Here is a 23,891-nt window from a genome sequence, read left to right on the forward strand (position 1 = left end):
ACCGTCTCTGTGGTCCGGAGTTCTAGAGGACGGAAGTTCGTGTCCTGTGGAGTTTCCGGGAGCTGACGTGGAGCCATCGGAAGGGCAGCAGTGAGTGGAGGATCCCAGTAATCCGACGTAGCGGCCGGAGGCCTGAAAGATGCTGACCAAATTCGAGACCAAGAGCGCGCGGGTCAAAGGTAGTAGAGAAGTAAAGGGGGGAAAAAGGCGGGATGTTGGGGGCGGCGTCGCCACCGGGAAAACAGAAAATGGGTGGACTTATTGGCCCAGTTAGTCCCACCGGGCGAAATCAGGGGAGGACAGGAGGGGAGGTTGGTCCTGGCGGGCGGCTTTGCAGTCTTCTTTCATTTGTGTGTTCCGGGGCTCTGATTTACCTATGAAGTGGTTCTCTCACCGCAGCGGATTCCTTAGACCTGCTCCCTGTTCTTTCACCTTCCATTTCCTTCCCTGGAGGCTGTGCTCCCTGCTTGTTCTGCTCCCTAGGCTCTGTGACCCGATGGCCCTTTGATGACCGAATTATACGGAGAGGCTCAGGGGATTGAGTCTTGACCTTTGTTACAGTAGCTTTTTCGAAGATGAGTACTGGTTACTTCACGTAGGAGGCTTGTCTGCGCCATCTCAACATCTAGTGTTTCCTTTGGACATTATTGCCTAGTTGGAAATAGGGCATTAAGGCCTGTAAGCCCCAGTGAAGTCTAAGATTAATAGTATTACTAGATAAAATACATGATATCCATTTATATTGGAATTTCAGATAAATAGCCAAAAAAATTTTTGGAGGGCAAATGATTGAGATCACAGTAGTGTCTTAGAATGTTAAAATGAGAAAAACAGAAAGTAAGGTCTAATAAGAACTGGAAAAGTATATCTGGAATATTTAGGAAGATGCAGCACCGCAAAGTGGTTAGGAACTTGTTCTTTGGAGTCAGGTGGGCTTGCTTTGGAATACTGAAACATCCACTAACAAGCCATATGACCTAAGACCACTTATGTAACATCTCTAAATCCCTTCTTTTCTCATCTTTAAAACAAGGGCAATTAATATTCTCTTCTAGAGAAAACTAAAATGAGAAGAATATGGAAAATTTTTATTATAGTGCCTGGCTTGACTCAGTAACTGAAAAAAGATCATTAATATGAGAATATATTTTGACCAGTTTCTAAGAACCTTGATCTGGAAGGGTACCATTAAAAATTTCTAGGCTGGGCACAGACATCTTGGGAGACTGAGGAGAAGAATCACAAGTTTGAGGCCAGTCTCAGCAACTTAGCAAGACCCTGTCTCAAAAAAAGGGCTGTGGATGGAACTCAATGTTAAAGTGTCTCTGGGTTCAATCCCAAGTATTAAAATAAACAAGCAAAAAATTTTTAAAAGTAATTTCTGAGAACAGCTGAGGCAGGAGGATCACAAGTTTGAGACCAGCCTGGGAAACATGGTGAAACCCTGTCTCAAAATAAATAAGTAATAATAATAAAGAGCTACAAACATCTCAGTGGTAGAGCAGCCTCAGGTTTAATCCCCACAACTGCCACCTATCCCTCCAAAATGAGAGAATTCTGGGGCCTGAATGGTTGAAATGGACCTTTATTATCTTTGAACTCTCTTCTAATTTCTTCTTAGGCAGTACAAATGAAAAAAGAAAAAAGATGTCAAAGAATTTGAGCGTGCTTACCCATTTAGACTGTTACCATATATCATAAAGACAAAATAATGAACAACCTATTCTAAAAATAGATGATTTTGAAAAAATGCAAATGTTTCATAATTAATGAAAATAGCTTGACCTCATTTAGTAATTGAAGAAATACAAAACAAACAAAAAGATAACATTTAGGGAGATAACATTTAGATTTGTAAAACAACAAATAACTGATAACATCTTGTGTTAGCCAACACGTGCAAAATAAGTGCCTTTGTATTCTTAATGAGATTGTATACCAATAGTGTTTTTATAATTAAACAGTATCTATCAAAATGTTAGATGTACATTCTCTATTCCTAAGCTATACCAGTTTCAGGTCTTCATCGTAAAGTAGTACTAATGCACATAGCCTGGATTATGTGTAGAAGTATTTTTAATAGGCCCTTCTGATAGCCAAAAATTGGGGGGAATTTTTTTTTGGGGGGGGGGATTGAATTAAGGACCTTACACATGCTAGACAAGCACTCTACCACTGAACTACATTCCCACCCCTTTTTATTTTTATTTTGAGACAGGGTCTTGCAAAGTTGCCAGAGCTGACCTCATATTTGTGATCTTCCTGCCTCAGCCTTCTAATAGTGGGGTGGGAGGAGGGCAGGTATTTTAAATACCTTCTCAAAATAATTTAAAAGTTTGGCTTATATGTACTTAAATGTAATAGATCTATATCATTTATTTAAGTGAGAAGAAGCTTGCAGAACACCATTGTAATATGATCCCTATTTTCTTTCTTTTTTTTTAGGAGGGAGGTGTTCTGGGAATTGAACTTGGGCATTCAACTACTGAGCCACATCCCCAGCTCTATTTTGTGTTTTATTTAGACAGGGTCTCACTGAGTTGCTTAGTGCCTCACTATCACTGAGGCTGGTTTTGAACTTGTGATCCTCCTGTTTCAGCCTCCCAAGCTGCTGGAATTACAGGCATGTGCTCCTGCACTTGCCAATATGATCCCCATTTTCATAAAATATTAAAGCCTTTGTACATAACTATATTAAACATCTAAAAGGATGTACTCTAAATTGTTAATACTTGTGACATCTGAGGACTTCCATTTATAGTCATGATAGACTAACAAAGACCAGATAAACCTTTATATTTTAAATACTACACAATTGAGCAATCTGTATGAAGCAAAGGTTTTTAGAATCTGTACAACAGGCAATGCAAGAAAGTGATTCTTGAGAGATGGGAAGTAAGTACAGTGAATTCTACGATTGTTTCAATTTATGCCTAGTTTCTAGGCTGCAGAGAAAGGAGGAGGAAGAACACCGTGAAACTCCCTGAGGAGACAGTTTAGAATATGAGGAAGCAAATATTACTAAAATTTGCTGGGCATGATATTAAGAGGAAGCTACACAGAGAGAACACTGGAGATCTGCAAGTGGTCCCTTTAGGCCTTTTTCTGAGTACTGATCTGTGCTTGCATATGAGAGAACTATCCAAAACTTAGAAAAGAACCATTGAAAAGAAGGCAGAGCAATCCCTGGAGCTCACACAGGGCTGGGAATAGTTTGTGTTCCTTCCAACCAGAATGCAAAGGTCTCATGATATTACAGAGTATCATATAGAGACATCAGATAGGTATTACCTTAATAGTGATTCCAAATTAGAGCCTAAAGACTGCTATGCACCCACTTAGCAAAACTTAAAATCAAGTCTTAAAACAATTGAACATTCTAAGTAACTTAACAACATCCTAGAAAAAAGTTGCCCCACAGTATTTAAAGAAATATAACAAAGTCCAACACCTGACAACACAAAATTTGAAGCCTCTGCCATCCAATATGTTATCTAGCATGTGGAATGAATAAATGAACCTATGATTAACCTAGATGTTCCTTCTTATTATCAGATTTGTCAGAAGGTGGCATTGTGGTCCTTATTTAGCTCATTGTATCATTTCCCCACAGGGCTCAGTTTTCACCCCAAAAGACCCTGGATCCTGACCAGTTTGCACAATGGGGTCATTCAGTTATGGGACTATCGGATGTGCACCCTCATTGACAAGTTTGATGAACATGATGGTAAGTCAGTTTCTAGAAGGAAATTAAAAAGATAAGGCATTTATTGCCTCCTAGAGTAGTTTAAAACCTTGATTGATCCTTTAAAGGATGTGGAATAGATAGAACTGAAAAATTCTAATTAGGAATCATTATAGAGATTGAAAAAGCAACTTTCTAAAAGAAGTGTTTAACATCTCTGGCAATTAGAGAAATGGAAATTAAAATTACACTGAGATTTCATCTCACTCCAGTCAGAATGGCAATAATCAAGAATACAAGTAACAATGTGAGTGAAGATGTGGGAAAAAGGGTACACTCATACATTGTTAGTGGGATTGCAAACTGGTGCAACCACTCTGGAAAGGAGTATGGAGACTCCTCAAAAAACTAGGAATGGAACCACTATTTGACCCAGTTTTCCTACTCTTTGGTATATACCCAAAGGATTAAAATCAGCATACTATAGTAACACAGCTACACCAGTGTTTATAGTAGCACAATTCATAATAGCTAAGCTATGGAACCAACCTAGGTGCCCTTTAGGTGCCCTTTAACAGATGAATAGATAAAGAAACTGTGGTACAGATACACAGTGGTGTATTACTCAACCATAAAGAAGAATAACTTTATGACATTTGCCAGTAAATGGATGGATCTGGAGATTATCATGCTAAGTGAAATAAGCCAATCTCCAAAACCAAAGGTCAAATGTTTTCTCTGGTATTTGGAAGCTGACCCAAAATAAAGGTAGGGGGCAGGGAAGGATAGAAGTTCAGTGGATTAGACAAAGGGGAATGAAGGGAAAATGGGGAGGTAGGAAAAGGAAAGACAGTGGGATGGATCTGACATAACTTTACTATGTTCACATAATGAATACACCACAGTGAATCTCACCATTGTGTACATCCACAAGAAATTAATTTTAAAAAATAATAACTATGGGTACATGGCAGAAAGATCAGTAGAGAGAAGGGAGCAGGAGTAGAGGAAAGGAGAAGTACTGGGGTCTGAATTAGAATAGGATGTATTCCATGCTTGTATAGTCATGTCAAAATGTATTCTACTGTTACATATAACTAAAAAGAACCAATTAAAAAAAAAATAGAAAGAGCAACTCTCTCTAACATTGTTGCCTGCTCTCTCCCCCAGGTCCAGTGCGAGGCATTGACTTCCATAAGCAGCAGCCACTATTTGTCTCTGGTGGAGATGATTATAAGATTAAGGTACAGAGAATCTGTCATGATTGGGAATAAAAGACAGAAGGATGTGGAAAGTTTTGGGAATTTCTGAAAGACAAGACAACTCACTCATATAGAGTTAGGCTTTTAACAACATCCAGAGCATTTATCTGGTAAATACTTATTGAATCCTTACTGTGTGCCAAATATATTTCTCTTTGGGGAATTTAGAAATGGCTTCTGTTCTTCAGGAACATTTATTCTTTTTTTTGGTACTAGAGATTGAATTCAGCCACTGAGACACATCTCCATCCCTTTTTATTTTTTATTTTGAGACAGGTTCTCTGCTGAGTTTGGCTTGAACTCAAAATCCTCCTGCCTTAGCCTCCTGAGTTGCTGGGATTACAGGCATGTGCCACCACATCCAGCTTGGGGCCAATTTTGATACTCATTGTTCATCACTACAAATAATATACTTTATTTAGAAATATTATAATGAAATAATTTTTTTTTTTTTTTTTTTAAACCCAGGGCCTTATGCTTGCAAGGCAAGCACTCTACCAACTGAGCTATATCTCCAGCCCAAGATAATATTCTTAATGGTCTTAGAGAACCATCAGGTGGTGTGAGCTTCTACTAACTGCCCCCAGAATTTAGTGCCTAAATATTAGAAACAGCAAGAACAATGCATCTCATACTTCTGATGCCACTTTTCTCCATGGGTATCTGTCATTTTTTCCTATCACCAAAGTTCTGCTGTATGATCTACAATATATAACTTCCTGAAGTAGCTTGTGAAAAACACTAACTTTTTTATGAAGTAAACTTGATTATTTCAGCTATTTAGAAGACCCTGTCTCAAAAAAGGACTGGGGATGTAGTTCAGTGGTAAAGCACCCTTGGGTTCAATCCCCAGTACAAAATCAATCAGAATTGTGTCTATTTACCTCCACAAGTCATTTTCATTATATCTAATTATATCCAACCATGTGAATTAAATTTACTTCATTAAAAAAGTTACTGTTTTTCAAGAAATTATGCATTGTAGATTGTATGGCAGAACTTAGGTTATGGGGGGAAATGACAGGTACCCATGGAGAAAAGTGATTAGAATTATGGGAAGCACCATTCTTTCTGTTTCTAGTGTTTAGGCACTAGATCCTGGGAGTAGTTAGTGGAGTTCATACCACCTGATAGCTCTCAAAGACCCTTAAGAATATTACCTCATAACATTTCTAAATAAAGTATCTGTTATTTATAGTGATGAACACTGAGTATCAAGATTGGTTCAGGCTGGATGTGGTGGTGCACACCTGTAATCCCTGTGGCTCAGGAGGCTAAAGCAGAATGATCCCAAGTTCAAGCCAGCCTCAGCAACTTAGTGAGGCCCTAAGCAACTTATTGAGACCCTATCTCAAAATTTTAAAAAAGGGCTGGGGATGTAGCTTAATGGTAAAGTGGCCCTGGGGATAGGCCCAGTACCAAAAAAAAAATGAAAAAGAAATTGGTTAACTTGGGGACCTGGGGGTGTAGCTCAATAGTAGAGTGCTAGCCTAGCATGCATAAGACTTTGGGTTCAATTCAAGCAATCATCAGGGAGGAAAAAAAAAGAAAGAACTGGGTGCAGTGCATATGCCTGAAATCCTAGCTAGTCAGGAGGCTAAACTAGGAATTTTGCAAGTTCAAGGCCAACATGGGTGACTTTGATGAGACTCTGTCTCAAAAATGAATCAAAAAGGGTAGCTGAAGGTGTAGATCAGTTGTAGAGCACTTGCCTAGCATTTGTGAGATCCTGGGTTCAATCCCCAGTACTACTGAAAAAAAAAATTGGTTACCTTGGGTTTCTTATAATTTAAGAAAGGAAAGATCATTACTTAAGAAAATGGTTTTTTTTTTCCTAAAATGAGTTTTGTTTTGTTTTGGCAGTACTGGGGGCTTCAGCCTCACTGAGTAATGTAGTATTTTTTATAATAATGAGTTTAAGTTTATTTACAAGATAGGTAAGTACAGCTTACAAATGTATGAGCATCATTTGCCATCAAATTAGGAGTCAAGATGATGATGCCATATGTTATATTACTCTTTCCTTTGGAATCGTAGATCTACTTTTTTAAAGTGATAGGTAAAGTGTCAAGGTAGCTATATTTAAGATCAAAACGTAATTGTATGGTAGAAAGAAGAGTTTCAAGTTAACTGAATGAATGAATGGTTTCCTATTATTAAAATGCTTTCTCAAGCCAGGGACAGTGGTGCATTGTCATATGCTGGTCTCAACTGGTTCCAGCTACTGGGGAGGCTGAGGCAAAAGGATCACTTGGACCTTAGGAGTTTGAGGCCAGCCAGGGCAGCAGAGCAAGACACTGTCTCAAAAAAAACAAAAAAAAAACAAAAAACTTTTCTCCCCAAAGAAAGAAAAACATTTCTATAATTTGATTGGTTTTGCAGTGCTAGGGGATTGAACCCAGAGCCTTATGCAAACTAGGCAAAACTTTCTACAACTGAGCTACATCCCTAGTCCCCTTTTCAAAATTTTATTTTTAGCTTTTCCTAACCCAGCACCCCCACCACCGTCCACCCTCACATTGTTTAGCTGACCTATGTTTTCATACTTGTTTTTTTTCCTCTAATTTTAAGCAAGACTCCCTACCAATTTTCCACTCTATTGAAAAATACTAACCCAAGATCCTCAGTCCTCACTTTCCAGGCATACCTTTTTTTGTTTGTTTTTTGTTTTTGTTTTTGGTGTGTGGTACTAGGGATAAAACATAGGACATTGACATGCTAGGTCAGCACTGTACCACTGAGCTATATCCCTGGCCTGTTTTTTTATTTTATCTTGAAACAAGGTCTTGCTAAGTTGCCCTGACTGGCCTCAAACTTGCGGTCCTCCTGCCTCAGCTTCTTGAGTAACGGGGATTAGAGAAGTGTGTCACTACACCTGACTCCAAGACCCTTACATCCTTTTCCTTAGTTAGACATATTTGTCTCTGCAGGTTTGGAATTATAAACTTCGGCGCTGTCTCTTCACATTGCTTGGACACTTGGATTATATTCGCACCACGTTTTTCCATCATGTAAGTAGCCATGATGTCTCTAACTGTGGAGCATACTTTAGTTTCTCCATAGTAATCTCTATTCCTTTCAAGAATCTATGCTTTGATAAAAGTATTTTGTTATTGGTGTGACTCTTCTAGGATCTTTGGGTGTTCACTTTTCTACTTTGCTTCTTACTATAAAAGAAGCACTCGGGTTTATTACTGAATTTAATTGGATTTAGTGGGTTCCATGAGGAAGTCATTGTTTCTTTGTAGGGAGAAATAGGGATTTTATTTCAAGTTTGCTGTGTTAGCAAACCAAAGTTTGCAGACTATTCCCATGTGGGGTATTGTTAGGTATGCCTGGAAAAAAGGTCAAGCAAAGATGCCACTTTGATGAGCTAATAAACATTTTGAAGTATTAATCATGCCTCTCTCCTTATCCTCCGTAGCCAGGCTTACTGCCTTCTTTGAACTGTTAGGTATCATAGGAGATTTAAGCAGTATATTACAGATTAGAGACTATCAGCCTTTTAATCCACTCTCAATCTGGATGGATCATCTTGTAACTCTGTACTATTAGAATTAACTTTTTCTATTTTTTGGCTCCAGTAAATTAAATCTCTTGAATTAATTTAGAATGTAATGAAATAAACAAGTATTTGCAGATAGAGTATACTTTTTTTCCTTTTTAAAAATCTAAATCTTTTAGGCTAGAATAGGAGAGAATGAGAAAATTGCACCAGAAATATTTGGGAATGATAATTACTCAATAAGATAATTTATTAGGTAGAAATTACTTGTCATTACCATAAAGCACTTTCTGAAGACCCTTGCCTAGAACATGTGAAAAACCTTGTTGTTTTTTTTTGTTGTTGTTTTTGTTGTTTGTTTTTCCCAGTTCAGTAATTGTTTATGTAACTTGTTAAGCCCTGTGCTAAACTCTGGAGGTACAGAAAAGCCAAATGGTCTTTTTTTTTTTTTTTTTTTTTTAAATTGGGAATTGAACCTCTGAGCCACATTTCCAGCCTGTTTTCTTTTTTATTTTAAGACAGGGTTTTGCTAAGTTGCTTAGGACTTCCATAAGTTGTTAAGGCTGGCTTTGAACTTGTGATCTGCCTCAGCCTCCCAAGTTGCTGGGATTACAGGTGTGCACCATTGTACCCAGCACCAAATTTTCTTTATATATTGCTGCTTTGATTACTAAGACTTGGTAATTTTTTTGAAACTGATCTAACCAGGAGATGTCAGACTATAAAACAGTATTCCCATCCTACAGTAAGGAGAAGGGCCTTTCACTGGATCTTAATTTGCAAAATTAGCTACATAAGTATAAATATACACATGTAAATGTATAAAAACAAATATAAATATGTATTATGTCATCTGCCTCTGAAAGTTTATTATGCCTCTGTCTGGCTTCTAGTCTTAACTCTTTTAGGTGAAAGTACCCAAGTTAGGAAAAACTGGTAAATTGGTGGGAGAAGACAGTTGGCCTGATACCAGAAGCAGCAATTCCTTTGCTAATATAGCTGAGGTGATAGGCAGTGGAATGCTCCCCCAAAAGAAAAAAATAATTACTGGAGCCTAACAGAACAAGTTTGTTTAATATTCAAAGCCTTTGTCTGAAATCTTTCAGGAATATCCTTGGATTCTGAGTGCCTCAGATGATCAGACCATCCGAGTGTGGAACTGGCAATCTAGAACCTGTGTCTGGTAAAGCAGGAGGCAGAAGCCTCCAAAAGAGTCTTAATTCTTCCCATTTTTTCATAATCAACTTATTTTCAGAACAATGATCGTTCTTTGCAAATGTACCACATTTGCTGGTTAATTACTGTTAGTTTGCAGGATGCTTTTAAATATAAAATAATAAATATAGAGACAATCTCAGTAATGTGTAAATCTGGATTTTCTGATAATTTCTTCCCAGAGAGAAGAGGTTGTAAAGTTAGGCTTTTAGAACAAGAATTTTTAGTTGCTTTTCAATTCTGTTTCCTTAAAACTTGAGTTAGGGCCTAGTCTGACTCAGGGTCTAGACAATTTACTTTGAGTTTGGAGATAAAACTCTCATAGAATTCTATGTGAAGAAGTAAGGAATGTTTAAAATGATGTCCTTTAATCATGCCCTACTAAAATCTATCAGATAATTCCTAGCATAAATTACTAAAATTCCATTTATTTTCATATTTTAATATATCTTTAGTCTGAGAGTACAGCTATGCAATTCAGTTCTTCTGACATTAGTAATATTTAAATACTAAAGCATTAGAGTCAAGAAGAGAGCTACTGTTAAAACACATGACCTTGCTTATTATTTTTAGTTCAGAATTGTTATAATTACGTGCCTTTTTCTCCCTTAAAGTAAAATTGGATAAGTATTTATTGAATATGGAAAAAGGTATTTAACTTAGGAGTCTATTGATTTCCACATCTAATTTAGTATTATCTTTTTTCTTTCCCTTGCAGTGTGTTAACGGGGCACAACCATTACGTAATGTGTGCTCAGTTCCACCCCTCAGAAGACCTGGTTGTATCAGCTAGCCTGGACCAGACTGTGCGCGTTTGGGATATTTCTGGTGAGCTGCCCAAATTCAGGGGACAACCTTGTCGTGTCTGGCGCAAAACTGCAATTGCTTAAAATAGTGAAGGTAGTTGGCTTAGAACAGGAAAAGTTAGAATATTCTGTTCCCATATATAGCCTCTTTGTTTCTGAGGATATTGTTTGTTTATGTTTGATGGATCTTCATGTTAGAAGTATTGTCTGTGAGAAGTGGTTACTCTGGAAAATTCTTTTGAGTAAATTTTAATTTTTATTATTTATTTTTTTTGTTACTAGGGATTTAACCCACGGGCACTTTACCACTGAGCTATATCTCCAACCCTTTTTTATTTTGAGACAGAGTCTCCCTTACTTGCTTAGGTTCTTGCTGGGTTGCTGAGTCTGGCCTCAAAGTTGTTATCCTCCTCTTTCAGCCTTAAAAGTTGCTGGGGTTACAAGTGCATGCCACCATACCTAGCTTAACTTTTTTGTTATATCCGTTTTTAGTTAAAATTTATGTACCTTTGGAGTATTTGATTAAGAGTCAGTCTTCCTACTCAAATAAGAAAGAATACATCTTTGACAAAAAGAAATTTGAAAACAGATTAATGCAGGAGAACAGTACTCTTGGATCTTGTTGCCTTATTTGGAAATAGGAAGATTCCTCTATTAGATTTCTTTTAGTGTAAAGAACATGGGACAGAAGGGAGTTGGTGACTTTTTTGTTCAGAATATCTTTTGGTAGGCAGGCTTCTAGGACATGGAAATAAATAATTAGATTTTTGATGTTTGAAATAATTCCTCCTTTCATAGTGTACCTTTCATGATTTTGAGATAAGGATTTAAATGTTTAGTGCAGTATAAAGGAAATCTAAGAATTTGCTAACCAAAGAATTTAAATGCACAGCAAGGACCATACCTGTGATATAGGTGGAAGAGCTTTATGTTGGAATTGGGAAATGAGACTCTAAATATTGAGGTTTTCTTCCCAGTTGTATTTCCTTATTGCTTGCTATATTGTCTTTATTCGTTACCTTAAAAATTCTTGGAGATTGAGTTCTCTGAAAAGTTAGTGACTGGACTGCAAAACAGTGTTTCATTCTGTGAAAGGGAGGCCCCCTTATAGGCCTTTGCCTGATTCTTTGTGGTAATAAAGAAGTCATCTTTCTGCATTGAACTGCTGAGGTGATAACTTTACCCAACTTCCTTGTGGCATGGTGGGCTGGGACAATATGGTACTTGCTGTTCTTACAAGCCAGTGATGAATATCTAATTGAAAATTTGAATTCCTGGATACAATATTTGGAATGTTGTCGTAGCAGTTGTTTAAGATTCATGCATCATAGAAACAAGCAAGAGAACAGAGGAACAATTGGAGAGTAGAACCTCTAGGTCATGCTGTCTTGGCAATTTTCAAAGGCTTAGAATTAGAAGAGACTGGTATAGACAAGATCGTATTGGAGAAAAGGCAATTTACTCCTTCCTTTAGGGATTTGCCATTGCAGTTTTTCGTCAGACCGATTAGGCTTTTTGAAGTACACCCAGATGTGACCAGCCATGCCATCAGGAGGAGTTAGGTACAGGCATCTGAGCCTGTGCCCTCTCCTCACTGCCAGTACCAGGGAACTTAGCATTTACTCTTCCAGTAACTTAACTATGGTTTTCACTGTGCACACATTCAAAGTACCTTCTCTATCTCAGGATATAGGCTTCTGTGGGGGTTAGATCCAAGGTCACACTGTTCCAGCAGTTCAGACAATTATTTGGAATAGTTTTTCCCAACCCAAATTCTTTGAGAAAATTACGTGCTATGGAAAGTACTTTGATTATTTTCTCAGTTCTTCTAGGAATGGTATATAGCTAATAACCAGTCTGGATCATGGAGAAGTTAATTTGTTATATACCTAAACTCCAGTTTTAAGCAGTAGGGCTTTTTTCACAGAACACAGAGTTAAGAAGGGCCTTATACTGCTCCACTCTGTAGTACTGTTTGTGCTAATTCTAGGATAGCACATTCCCACTGGTCTACCTAAAGCAATTTGGGGCAATCAGGTGGCTGGATTCTCATTAGTGATCATTGAAAGCCCAAGGCAAGAAATACTTTTCTTCATACTTTGCAAGCAGAAAGCATGTTTGCATCAAAATTAAGGGCCCTAGATCAGAGGAGAGAGGGAGAGTATGACCCCAGTGGGGTTTATATACTTGCTTTTGAATGTGTGAATTGCATGCATTACTATATAATAACATTGTAATTGCTATATTTTGTATGTCTGTTCATGAGAATTTTGTGCTAACTTCACATACTAATGTTAATGTTCTCTTTACTATTTCTAAGTGTTTTTCTGCACCCGCAAATCTTTTCAGTAACCCCTTAACCAGCATAGAAGGAGATACTTTGGTATTTAATCAAGTAGAAGGAGGTTTTGGGTTAGACTTTTGCACTTACTCTTTGCTTTTCTAGAAACCAGCATGCTCTTTTCAGGAGGACTCTTTTTTTGCTTCTGTTCAAATAATTCTGAACAAAGGAAGAGAAATTAACTTCCAGACCTGTTAGAGATCAGGGCTAATATTTCACAAAGGGAAAAGTTAGTTCTGAATCAGAGAATGAATACCCCCAAATTTAGAGAACTGGTGAAAATTCTGATTATTTTGATTGTCTCTTTTTGAAAGGGACACTCTCTGAGCTAGTAGGTAAGCACCGAGAGTGTAGAAATCTTCAAAGGAGAAGCTGTCTCTTGATAATGTTTCCCATAAAAATCGAGCTTAGAATAGCCTGAATCTTTTGTGTTAACCTGGCAAAAACTATTTGTTTAAAAGGGAATGTATTGGGACTGGAGATATAGCTCAGTTGGTAGAGTGCTTGCTTACTTGGCATGCACAAGGCCCTGGGTTCAATCCCCAGCACCACAAGAAAAAGGGGATGGAATGTATTTACATCCTAGTGTGAAGACAGGTTACCTTTTTAGCTTTGAGCCTCCAAGTAAACTGTTAAAGTCTTTTAATATGCTCACACCTTTGCATGTCAAGCTCATGTAATTCAGGCTCAATTTTTTAAAAGACTAATAAAAAAGTATTAATATGCTGCCAAATCCTGTCCTCATACTTCTTTCCTTACTGCTTCCCCTGGTCCCTGTTGGGAGGCATGCATAAACTGGTCCATTTTGAGAGTGTTCTCTTCTCCCTCTGGATTTGGGTAGCTGCTGTAGAAATTTTCCATCTGTCGTTCAGTCCTAGTGAGTGACTTGTCGAAGCCTCAAATATTTTTTTCCTAAGTATCTTTTCACTGCCTGTCACTATTCGTCTGTCTGTTTCACCCTTCCCCTTTTCCTGGATCATTATACACAAGTGCAACAAAGGCTTCCGTTCTGTCATACAGCTTTCCTTTTAATGTGCTTGTTGAAGTTTATTGGAGGTGAAGTTCCTCACAGCTGTCTTTGTATCTTTCTTTGAATCTGTCTCATACACCAGATTCATTAGAAAAAGTTGACAGATCCTGTTAAAAGGATAAGTGAAAGAAGTGAAAGAAGGCATCCTTGTGATAACATATTTATGAAGCTTTGGGAGAGTGGTTTTTTTTGTTTTGTTTTGTTTTGTTTTATTTTGGTTTGGTTTTTTTAGCATCATCTTTATGATTTTGCCTATTGGCTAAATTTTCATCTTAAATGGAGGACAAGATAATTAAAACTCCATGGACTCTTGCTTCTCCAGTGCTGACGTTTAGGTGCCACAATTATAGAATGATTTTAAAACAATGAGTATAATAGCTTAAGTTTTCATATTTTCCAACTGATGCCAAGTTTTAGGCTTGAAACTACTTTAGGTTTTATTTTCTTTCCATTACATGTTATTATGTTTTATTTTGCAAGTGCTAAGTAATTTCATCTTCTACTCCCTGCACCCCAAATACTTCAGACATGAGATTTTCTCCCAATTCTGTTTTCTCATCTTCAAACTGTTATCTGCTTGTCTATCTCAGAGTTGTTATCAGAAACAAATTGTGTGATGTTCAAGTGTGTTGAAAATCAAAAGTGTTTTTCAAATGTAAGGTAGTAGTCTTATTATTTTGATTCTGACAATAGCACAAATAGCTTCTAAGGATAGGTGTAGGTGAACACAAATGTGGGTCTTTTACAAATAAGATATATCTCATCCTGGTGTCTTTTGCCTATTGTTTTCAGACTTGGGGCTCATTTCTCTCAGTGAGGCCAGCCTCCAAAAATTTTTATAGCAAAATACATATATTCAAATCTATGACCAGCCTTTTAAGTAAGAACTTAAAAGTGATGGGAAAGTTTAATTACCTTGTGCCCTGTTCAAGGGTCAAGTAGAAGGTATGAGTATACTTTTTGCATAGTACTCTTTCTTCAAAACAGTATCTTTTTCATCATATTTTTTAGTCTCTTCCAGGCCAGATAGCTTTTTTGTGCCTAACAGATCTAGTTTGTTTCTTTAACCCATTTGGGACTTCCCTTTGAATTGCCTCCAAGCTTCCAGTTTAAGAAACACTGAACTGTGGCCTGCCCAAATGACTTTTCTTTATAATTTTTTGAGATGACGGAAAAATATTGTTATATATTTCATGCAATTAAAAAAAAAGTGAAAGTTGAATGTTTGCCATTTGAGGCCATATTTTAAGATCATTGAAGAATAAAAATTGGGTGTGGTGGTGTATGCCTGTATCAACTTGGGAGACTGAGGCAGGAAGATCCCAAGTTCAAGGCCAGCTTCAGCAAATACCATAAGCAACTTAGAAGATCCTGTCTCAAAATAAAAATAAAAAGGACTTGGGATGTGACTCAGTGGTTAAGCACCCCTGGATTCAGTCTCCAGAACCAGAAAAATGGAAAGTGGGCATTTTCTGAAGTGGATAGCTCTTTGGGTGAGATTTTTTGAAGTGAGCTATGTCAGAAATTTGGATCAGTCTCCTTTGAAAGAAAACCAGTAGTGGGCCTTTTGAGTGTTTAAGGAACAGAAGAGGAGACAGTGAATGTACTTCAGAATTTTGAACATTTTTAGAAATATGAGCTCTTGAGTCTCTTTTCTTTCTTGTCTCTTTAAATTTCATTTTCCTTTCTCTGATGTTAGTCTGTCTCTGTACCTTTCTGCTTCTGCTACTGTGCTGTTTATGATAACATTATGTTTGCTTCTTTCATCCCATTCCTTACCCCATCAAAGGTCTAAGAAAAAAAAACTTGTCCCCTGGTGCAGTGGAGTCAGATGTGAGAGGAATAACTGGAGTTGATCTATTTGGAACTACGGATGCAGTGGTGAAGCATGTCCTAGAGGTACTTATATCTGCTGCCAGTGGCTGGGTGTGGGCTGTCCTCTGGGGGAAATCACAGCATGTCATTCATTATTTATTCCTTCAGCAATTATTTATTTATTTATTCATTTATTTATTGGTACCAGGGATTTAATACAGAGGTGCTTTACCACTGAGCTACATCACCCAGCCATTTTATTCTTGCTTTTTGAGACAGGGTCTCACTAAGTTGCTTAGGGCCTTTCTTAATTGCTGAGGCTGGACTTGAACTTGCAATCCTCCTGCCTTAGTCTCCCGAGTCACTGGAATTACAAGCATGCACCACCACACCCTACCTCAACAAGTATTTATTAAGTGTCAGGTGCTATTTGAGGCATGGGAAATAGAATTGTGAGTAAACCAACAGAGAAATGAAGCTTCATGTGGCCTTATAAATCCAGTAGAGAGAAAGGAAGAAAGCTGAACATAGGCTCCATCACTGTCCTATCCCAAAGCAGAACCTGTTCTCAAACCTTCTGGAAGCATGTGGCAGAAAGAAATGTAATCAATGTTATAGTAAACCATGTGTAAGTAACTTCTGTTCATTGTGGGAAAAGAGAAAAGCATAAGGGAAAGAAACCAGATCTTTTAAGATAAAAAATATCTGATTTAATCCTTACAGCTGTTCACTGAGGTAGGTATCATTAACTTCATTTTACAAATGAAAAAATTGATATTTAGAGAAATTAGCAGTTTACTGAAGATCACATGTATCTAGTAAATGAAAAAACTTAGGATTTGAACTTGGATCTCTCTGTCTTCAAAACCCAACTGCTTTTAACCACATCAAAATGTCTCAAAAGTACCTCTGAATCAAAACTGCCTTATCCATGATTTTGTCACACATGAACTACAACTATGTAAATTTTAAGATTAGCAGTTCTTAAACTTTTTAGTCTGAGAATATATATTCTTAAAATTTGTTGAGAACCTCAGTTTTTGTTTATGTAGGTTGTATCTGTCAGTTTTAACCATATTTGAAACTGGAGATTGAAACCAGGGCCTTGTTTATGCTAACCGTGTACTCTGCCATGAGCTATGTCCCAAGCCTAAAACCAAGAACTTTTTAAAACATGAACAAAGCCAGACACGGGGGCACTTGCCAGTAATGCCAGCTACTTAGGAGGTTAAGGCATGAGGATCTTAAGTTTGAGCCCAGCCTGAGCAATTTAGGAAGACCCTGTCTCAAAATAAAAAAAAAAGGGCTGGGCTGTAACTCAGATAGAGTGCTTGCCTAGTGTGTATGAGGTCCTAGGTTCATTCTTCAGTACTGCAAAAAATTAAAACATGAACTATATCAGCACACCTTCCATTTGTTGCAGACATCCTAAAGGAATCCTGGGAATGTTCCAAGAGTTTTCAGACCATACATTGAGAATTTCTGCATTAAGTTATAAAATAGCTCTTTCTTTTTTGCAGTACTGGGAATTGAACTCAGGTGCCTAATACCACTGAACTTCATCCCCAGTTTTTGTTTGTTTGTTTGTTTGTTTTTTAATTTGATTTTGAAACAGGTTCTTACTAAGTTTTTCTGGTTGGACTCAAACTTGGAATCCTGCTACCTTAGCCTCTCCAGCAGTTGGAATCACAGGCATGTGCCTCTATACCCTGCTAACACAGGTGTTTATACTTGAGATGTTAATAATTAGAGAAATGAGAAATAGGCAAGTAAAAAACAAGGCAAAATATCCTAAATGAAACTGAATTTAGGGGTAGAAGTATGTGGAAATGGCCATGAGAATTGGAATAACACTGGGTAGTTTGACATGATAATTCTAATGTTCAAAACCTTACATAGTGGCGTAGTCCCTTGAGTCTTCACATAAAGAGTAAATTAGAGACATCTTTTACAACACCAGCATGGTTCATTGATTTGCTTTGTCTGATGGTTATAAAGCTGTTTTGAAAGAACTATTTTTTTTTTTTTTTTTTTAAATAGGGTCATGATCGTGGAGTAAACTGGGCTGCTTTCCACCCTACTATGCCCCTTATTGTATCTGGAGCAGATGACCGTCAAGTGAAGATCTGGCGCATGAATGGTGAGTGAACCATAATAACAGTATCACCATGTCTTAAAAAATTGACTGCTGGGAACTGGAGCTATAGCTCAGTGGTAGACCACTTGCCTAGCATGCACAAGGCCCTGCCCTGCATTTAGTCTCTAGTACTGAAAAACAGAAAGGGAAAAGGATAGTAACTGACTGCTACCCATCAAAGTAAAGTAACCAGATCTGCTGTATTTTGATCTGCTTTCCTACCTTAGGTTATTTTTTGGGTGAGGGTACTGGAGGTTGAACTCAGGGATACTCAACCACTGAGCCACATCCCAGCCCTGTATTATGTTTTATTTAGAGACAGAGTCTCACTGAGTTGCTTAGCACCTCGCCCTTGCTGAGGCTGGCTTTGAACTCTAGATCCTCCTTTCTCAGGCTCCTGAGCTGCTGAGATTATAGGCATGTACCACTGTACTTGGCCTACCTTAGGTTATTATCTTATGTAATCCTGGAAACATTGGCACTGCCCTTTTTTTCTGTAGTTTTTTTAATATGGTCAGTGGTAGAGGGCTGCTTGGCATGTGCACAGCCATGGTTTTAAACCCCAGCACCATAAATAAACAAACAAACAAACAAATAAATAAATAAAGCAAGCTTCTGTCCTGGAGTTTACATTTGCTCTGAAATGGTAGCTAGTGATAAATGTTATTAGGATGAATAAATTTGGGTAAAAACCTGAAGAATGATGGAGCAGAGGTTTTATAATTGCTGGGAGGATTGGAATGAAAGGACAGAGATATAAAGATTGAGAGTCTCAAATGAAGAAAATTACCCTATTTTCAGGCTGGGTGTATAGCTCAGTGATAGAGCATATGCCAAACGTGCAAGGTCCTGGGTTTGATTCCTGGCACCAAAGGGATAAAAAGGAAGCAGAAAGAAAGAGAAAAACTGCCCTATTAGACAGAAGTTAGTATTTCATAATGGTACTTAGAACTTGATTAAGAGGATTGTTTTATAGTAATAGGGAATTGCAATGACCTAATCCTCTTTCATCCTTCAGAATCAAAGGCATGGGAGGTTGACACCTGTCGGGGCCATTATAACAATGTGTCTTGTGCTGTCTTCCACCCTCGCCAAGAGTTGATCCTCAGCAATTCGGAAGACAAGAGTATTCGAGTCTGGGATATGTCTAAGCGGTAAGGGAGTTACTGATGTTGTATGACCAAACCCAGGGGAATAGCCCCTTTCTCTCTTTCTGACCAAACCCAGAGGAATAGCCCCTTTCTCTCTCTTACTTTCTCCTTTTAAAAATTAGATTGGAACTTGGGTGTGGTGGTACATTCCTGTAACCCCAGCAACTCAGGAGGCTGAGGCAGGATGACTACAAGTTCAAGGCTAGTCTGGGTAACTTTGTGAGATCCTATCCCCAAACAAATTTTAAAAAGGCCTGGGAATATAGCTCAGTGGTAAAGCACCCCTGAGTTCAATTTCCAGTACTAAAGGAAAGTGAAAATTAGATTATAATGTTCCTTTTTGTCTCTCATCATCTTCAACATTTGTAAAACTTGAAGAGACCTAGAGATCGACAACATTTATTAATTTTCTATCAAATAGAAATATCCCTGTGTATTCTTTTTCTTCTCTGAATTTGAACATTTTTCTCTCTCCCTTCCCCCCAGTGCTTTAGCTACAGAAATAATATGAAATGAAACAGTACAGTAAAATATTTACAATGAATAGGGAGAAATTAAAGTATCAAAATAATAGGATCAGTTTGATGTCTCCTCATTCTGTTCCTTGCTAGACTTTAACATGATAGATGCCTTTACTTTTGATACACAGTTTACTGTCCCTGACTTGCTTTTTAAATCAGCTTGCAGATTCACCATTCAGTATTCTTGCATGTGGTTGGCTAACAATTCCTCAGAAATTAATGTTTCTTTGTGTACCATTTGCTTTGTAGGACTGGGGTTCAGACCTTCCGCAGGGACCATGATCGTTTCTGGGTCCTAGCTGCCCACCCCAACCTCAACCTCTTTGCAGCAGGTAAGGGCCATTTCTTCTTTTTGTTGTTGTCATTGCTTTAGTTCAAATTACTTGGAAGTAATTCTTCATTAGCTTTGTCTCTAGCAAATTTGTATTTGCTAACCCTATGCAATAGAATTCTCAGAGTCACTTAGTTGACGTTACTCTTCCTTATCTTAGAGTAGTAGTATTTAGTGCTCTTTCCGTACCATGATTAATGGTATAGCTCATTCTCTTTGAGTAGCTCCTAGGAGCTCATGGGAGGCTAATATGGGACACTTAGAGTCTCAGGTTGAGAAGCTAAAAACTAAAAAGTCTTATTCATTTGTTTGACAAATACATATTAAGTGCTAGACCCCATTGTAGGTTCTGGTGTTACAGCCGTACATAAAATAAAGTCCTTGTCTTTATGGATCTTTTATTCATAGTTAGGGAGAAAGACCATAAATAGTAAATATATAAAATGCATGGTAAAAAAAATGCTTTGAAGAAAATTATCAAAATTAAGGTGCGGGGCTGGGGAGATAGCTCAATTGGTAGAGTGCTTGCCTCGCAAGCACAAGGTCCTGGGTTCAATCCCCAGCACTACCAAAAAAAAAAAAATTAAGGTGTGAGTGAGGTAGTAAATAGGAACAATTGTATGGATTACTTTATATTGAGTGTTCAGAAAAGTGAAAAGGAATGAAACACTGGAGAGCAAATGCAAAGAACATATAGTAGGATGACAAAGAGAAGTGCTTAACATGTTAGACAACATCAGAGACCAGTAGAAGCTTGTGAGTAAGGGACCAAGTAATAGCAAGGGGAGATCACACCAGAGTGTGCATCATTATCATTATTATGATTATTGGTACCAGGGTTTGAACTCAGGGGAGCTTAACTACTGAGCCACATCCCAGCCCTTTTTATATTTTGTTTAGAGACAGGATCTCACTAAGTTGTTGAGGCTGGCTTTGAACTCTTGATCCTTCTGCCTCAGCCTCCCAAGCTGCTAGAATTACCCACCACACCTGGGCTAAGTGTGCATTATCTATAAATCATGGTTGGAACTTAATGATGTCCTGAGTGAGTGGAAAACCATTGGAAGATTTTGGGAAGGGAAATGATAGTAGTGGTTTATGTGTGGAGAACAGACAGTAGGAGTACAAGAATAGAATGTTTCCCTAAGGAATGGACATTGCTAACAGGGTAAGAGCAAAACATTTTTAAAAACAGAACCATAAAGGCCTTTAGCACTAGCATTCATCTTTTTAGCAAATAATCTTGATACTGTTATTTGCTGGGAACTAAGGAAGACTAGAAATTATTGCAATTTTTGCCTTCAGTGAACTAATGGTATAATGGAAATGAGAGATTTAAATGATTACAGTATAGAAATAAGTACTATAATGGAGTCTGCACAAAGTTTTAGGGGAATACAGAGAAGGGTGTGTCTAAATGTGGCGGTACGATTTAGTATTAAGAAAGTATTCACAGAAAATTACTTGAATAAAGATTTCAAGGCCAGGAGTGGTGGTGTATACCTATAATCCCAGCATATTGGGAGACTGAGGCAGGAGAATCACGAGTTCAAAGCCAGCCTCAGCAACTTAGCAATAACCTATCTCAAAATAAAAAATAGAAAGAGCTGACCCTGAGTTCAATCCCCATTACCCCCCAAAAATTTTTTTTTCAAAAATTAGGCAAATTACTTAGGCAAATAAGGGATACATTTAGGTGTTGTATTAATGTCTTTCTGTTGCTGTAACAAAACCCCTGACGCTGGATATTTTATTATTTAACTCAGTCTTGGAGGTCTAAAGTCCAAGATGGGGCAACTGTTTGTCCTCTGGTGATGACTCTCTTGGCTATGTTACAGCATGGCTGATGGCATCATGGCAGGAGTGTGGGCACGGAGATACCTCATTGCCATAAAGAAGCCAGAGAAGATTTAGGCACCAGGCTTACTCTCAGTATAACAAACTACTCTCAAGGGAACTAATCACTAGTCTGAGAGAACAACATTAATCCCTTTTGAAGGTTCACCCTCTAATGACCTAATCACATTCTACTAGGCTCTGTTTTTAAAAATTCTAGCACCTCAACACTGCCACACTAAAGATCAAACTTCCAGCACATGAATCCTTGAGGGACAAACCACATCCAAACCATAGCAGGTGTCTTATCTTAATTTTCACATAAATGTATAATCATCCTTGTGCATCTCTTGGTTCCAGATTTTTTTTTTTTTTTTCTTTTTTGCCTATAGTTAATTCTTTTCTCACTCTTCCCTATCCTCCAGGCCATGATGGTGGCATGATTGTGTTTAAGCTAGAACGGGAACGGCCAGCTTATGCTGTTCATGGTAACATGCTGCATTATGTCAAGGACCGATTCTTACGTCAGCTGGATTTCAACAGTTCTAAGGATGTAGCTGTGATGCAGTTGCGGAGGTTAATCTGATTTGTTTCTTTTTTACAAACCTTTTCATCAGTCACCATGGTACATTGCCCAAAAACTGAACTCTTTTTCTTTTAAATTACCTTCTATCACAATGGATATCCCCAAGGGATAACCCTGCTCAGTTTAAACCCTAGCCTGGCAAATAAGGAGGTGATCAGAAGTAAAATGGGAGTTCCCCTATTGAGAGTGCTATTGATTGACCCTGGGGGAAGGAAATTATATTGCTGTGGTTTCCTAGTTCTCTTATAAATCAGAAAAACGGTCTTGGTAGAAAGTATCCCAAATTGGAGACTTGCATTTGGGGCGGGGGCAGTGGTGCTGGGGATTGAACCTTTTTTAAAATTTTATTTAGAGACAGGGTCTTGCTGAGTTGTTTAGAGCCTTGCTGACTTACTGAGGCTGGCTTGGAATTTGCCATTCTCCTGCCTCCGCCTCCTGAGCCACTGGGATGACAGGCATGCACCACCCCACCTGGCTGGAAATGGGCCTTTTAACCTTTATTTAGCATATCTACCTTGAGAGAACTCATAGCATAGTGATTTGATAGACCTAAATGATGATAGTACAGGGTAAGTACTATAATGGAGGTTTATACAAGAGTTTTAGTTTTCCATAACTCTCTTTGCTTTCCAGCAAAATGTACACAACTCTAAACCAGAATATATATCTCCGGAAACTCTTAACTCTGAAGATATGATAACCTCTGGGATGCCTGGCAAAAGGAACTGTCCTTTTGGAAAGCCAGCTGCATCAGCATGCTGAAACATTCATAGTGGCAAACGTTGGCATGCGAGTTTGATAACCTCCCTCTAGCATCACTACAATAAAAAGATGGGTTTATGTGAACAATCTAAGGGACAGGAGAAACCAGCCAGAGACAGATCACATCAGTTACTCTGTGGTGTCCATTACAAAATTATGTGTAGGAATTTGTACCCAAGCAAAACCAATCCTACTCACTATAGTGAGTGCTGACCCTACTTTTTATTAAATAATCTGACTTGTACCAGGGCTTGCAGTGAGCTCCCAAGCCTTACAAAAAGGAGGAGAAAAAAATGCAGTATTTACATAATTTTATTTCTCTTTATAAAGATGATGAGTTTGTATATAAAGATTAGATAAAGAAGTGTTGGGTGGGGCTGGGGATATAGCTCAGTTGGTAGAGTGTTTGCCTCGCAAGCACAAGGCCCTAGGTTCAATCCCCAGTACCGCAAAAAAAAAAAAAAAAAAAAAAAAGAAGTGCTGGGTGTCATGGCACACACCTATAATCCCAATGATCTGGAGGCTGAGGTAGAAGAATGGCAAGTTTGGGATCAGCCTCTACAACTTAGTGAGGCCCTCAGTAACTTATCAAGACCCTGTCACAAAATAAAAAGGACTAGGCATATACCTTAGTCATAAAGTATACCTAGGTTCAATCCCCAGAACCAAATAAATAAATAAATAAATATTGGATAAGTAGAAGATGAAGGAATAATTCCTTTCTTCCTTCTATTCTTATACCTATTCCCTGTTTTTTCCTTTTTCTATATGTGTATCTCTAGTGGTTCTAAGTTTCCAGTGTTCAATATGTCATATAATCCAGCAGAAAATGCAGTCCTATTGTGTACAGTAAGTAACCTATGGATTCCTCCTAAATTCTCCTTAGGTATCTTTCTTATGCCCTGAGT

General features: G+C 38.0%; 1 protein-coding gene across 2 annotated transcripts in view; it reads left to right on the top strand.

Annotated features, from left to right (window-relative positions):
- Window positions 1-23: 23 nt before the first annotated feature.
- The window catches only part of Copa (COPI coat complex subunit alpha), a 46,763-nt gene continuing 22,895 nt past the window's right edge, over window positions 24-23,891 (top strand). For both annotated transcript variants that reach the window (XM_047542448.1, XM_047542457.1), the window contains exons 1-12: window positions 24-179; window positions 3,614-3,727; window positions 4,856-4,929; window positions 7,878-7,958; window positions 9,559-9,635; window positions 10,386-10,495; window positions 15,634-15,743; window positions 17,700-17,799; window positions 18,815-18,950; window positions 19,718-19,800; window positions 22,061-22,211; window positions 23,766-23,832. In XM_047542448.1, coding sequence (XP_047398404.1) covers window positions 140-179; window positions 3,614-3,727; window positions 4,856-4,929; window positions 7,878-7,958; window positions 9,559-9,635; window positions 10,386-10,495; window positions 15,634-15,743; window positions 17,700-17,799; window positions 18,815-18,950; window positions 19,718-19,800; window positions 22,061-22,211; window positions 23,766-23,832 — 1,143 coding nt within the window. In that variant the 5' untranslated portion in view covers window positions 24-139. The remainder of the gene's footprint in view (window positions 180-3,613; window positions 3,728-4,855; window positions 4,930-7,877; window positions 7,959-9,558; window positions 9,636-10,385; window positions 10,496-15,633; window positions 15,744-17,699; window positions 17,800-18,814; window positions 18,951-19,717; window positions 19,801-22,060; window positions 22,212-23,765; window positions 23,833-23,891) is intronic.

Source organism: Sciurus carolinensis, chromosome 1 (genome assembly GCF_902686445.1).
Source record: "Sciurus carolinensis chromosome 1, mSciCar1.2, whole genome shotgun sequence".
Taxonomy (NCBI): domain Eukaryota; kingdom Metazoa; phylum Chordata; class Mammalia; order Rodentia; family Sciuridae; genus Sciurus; species Sciurus carolinensis.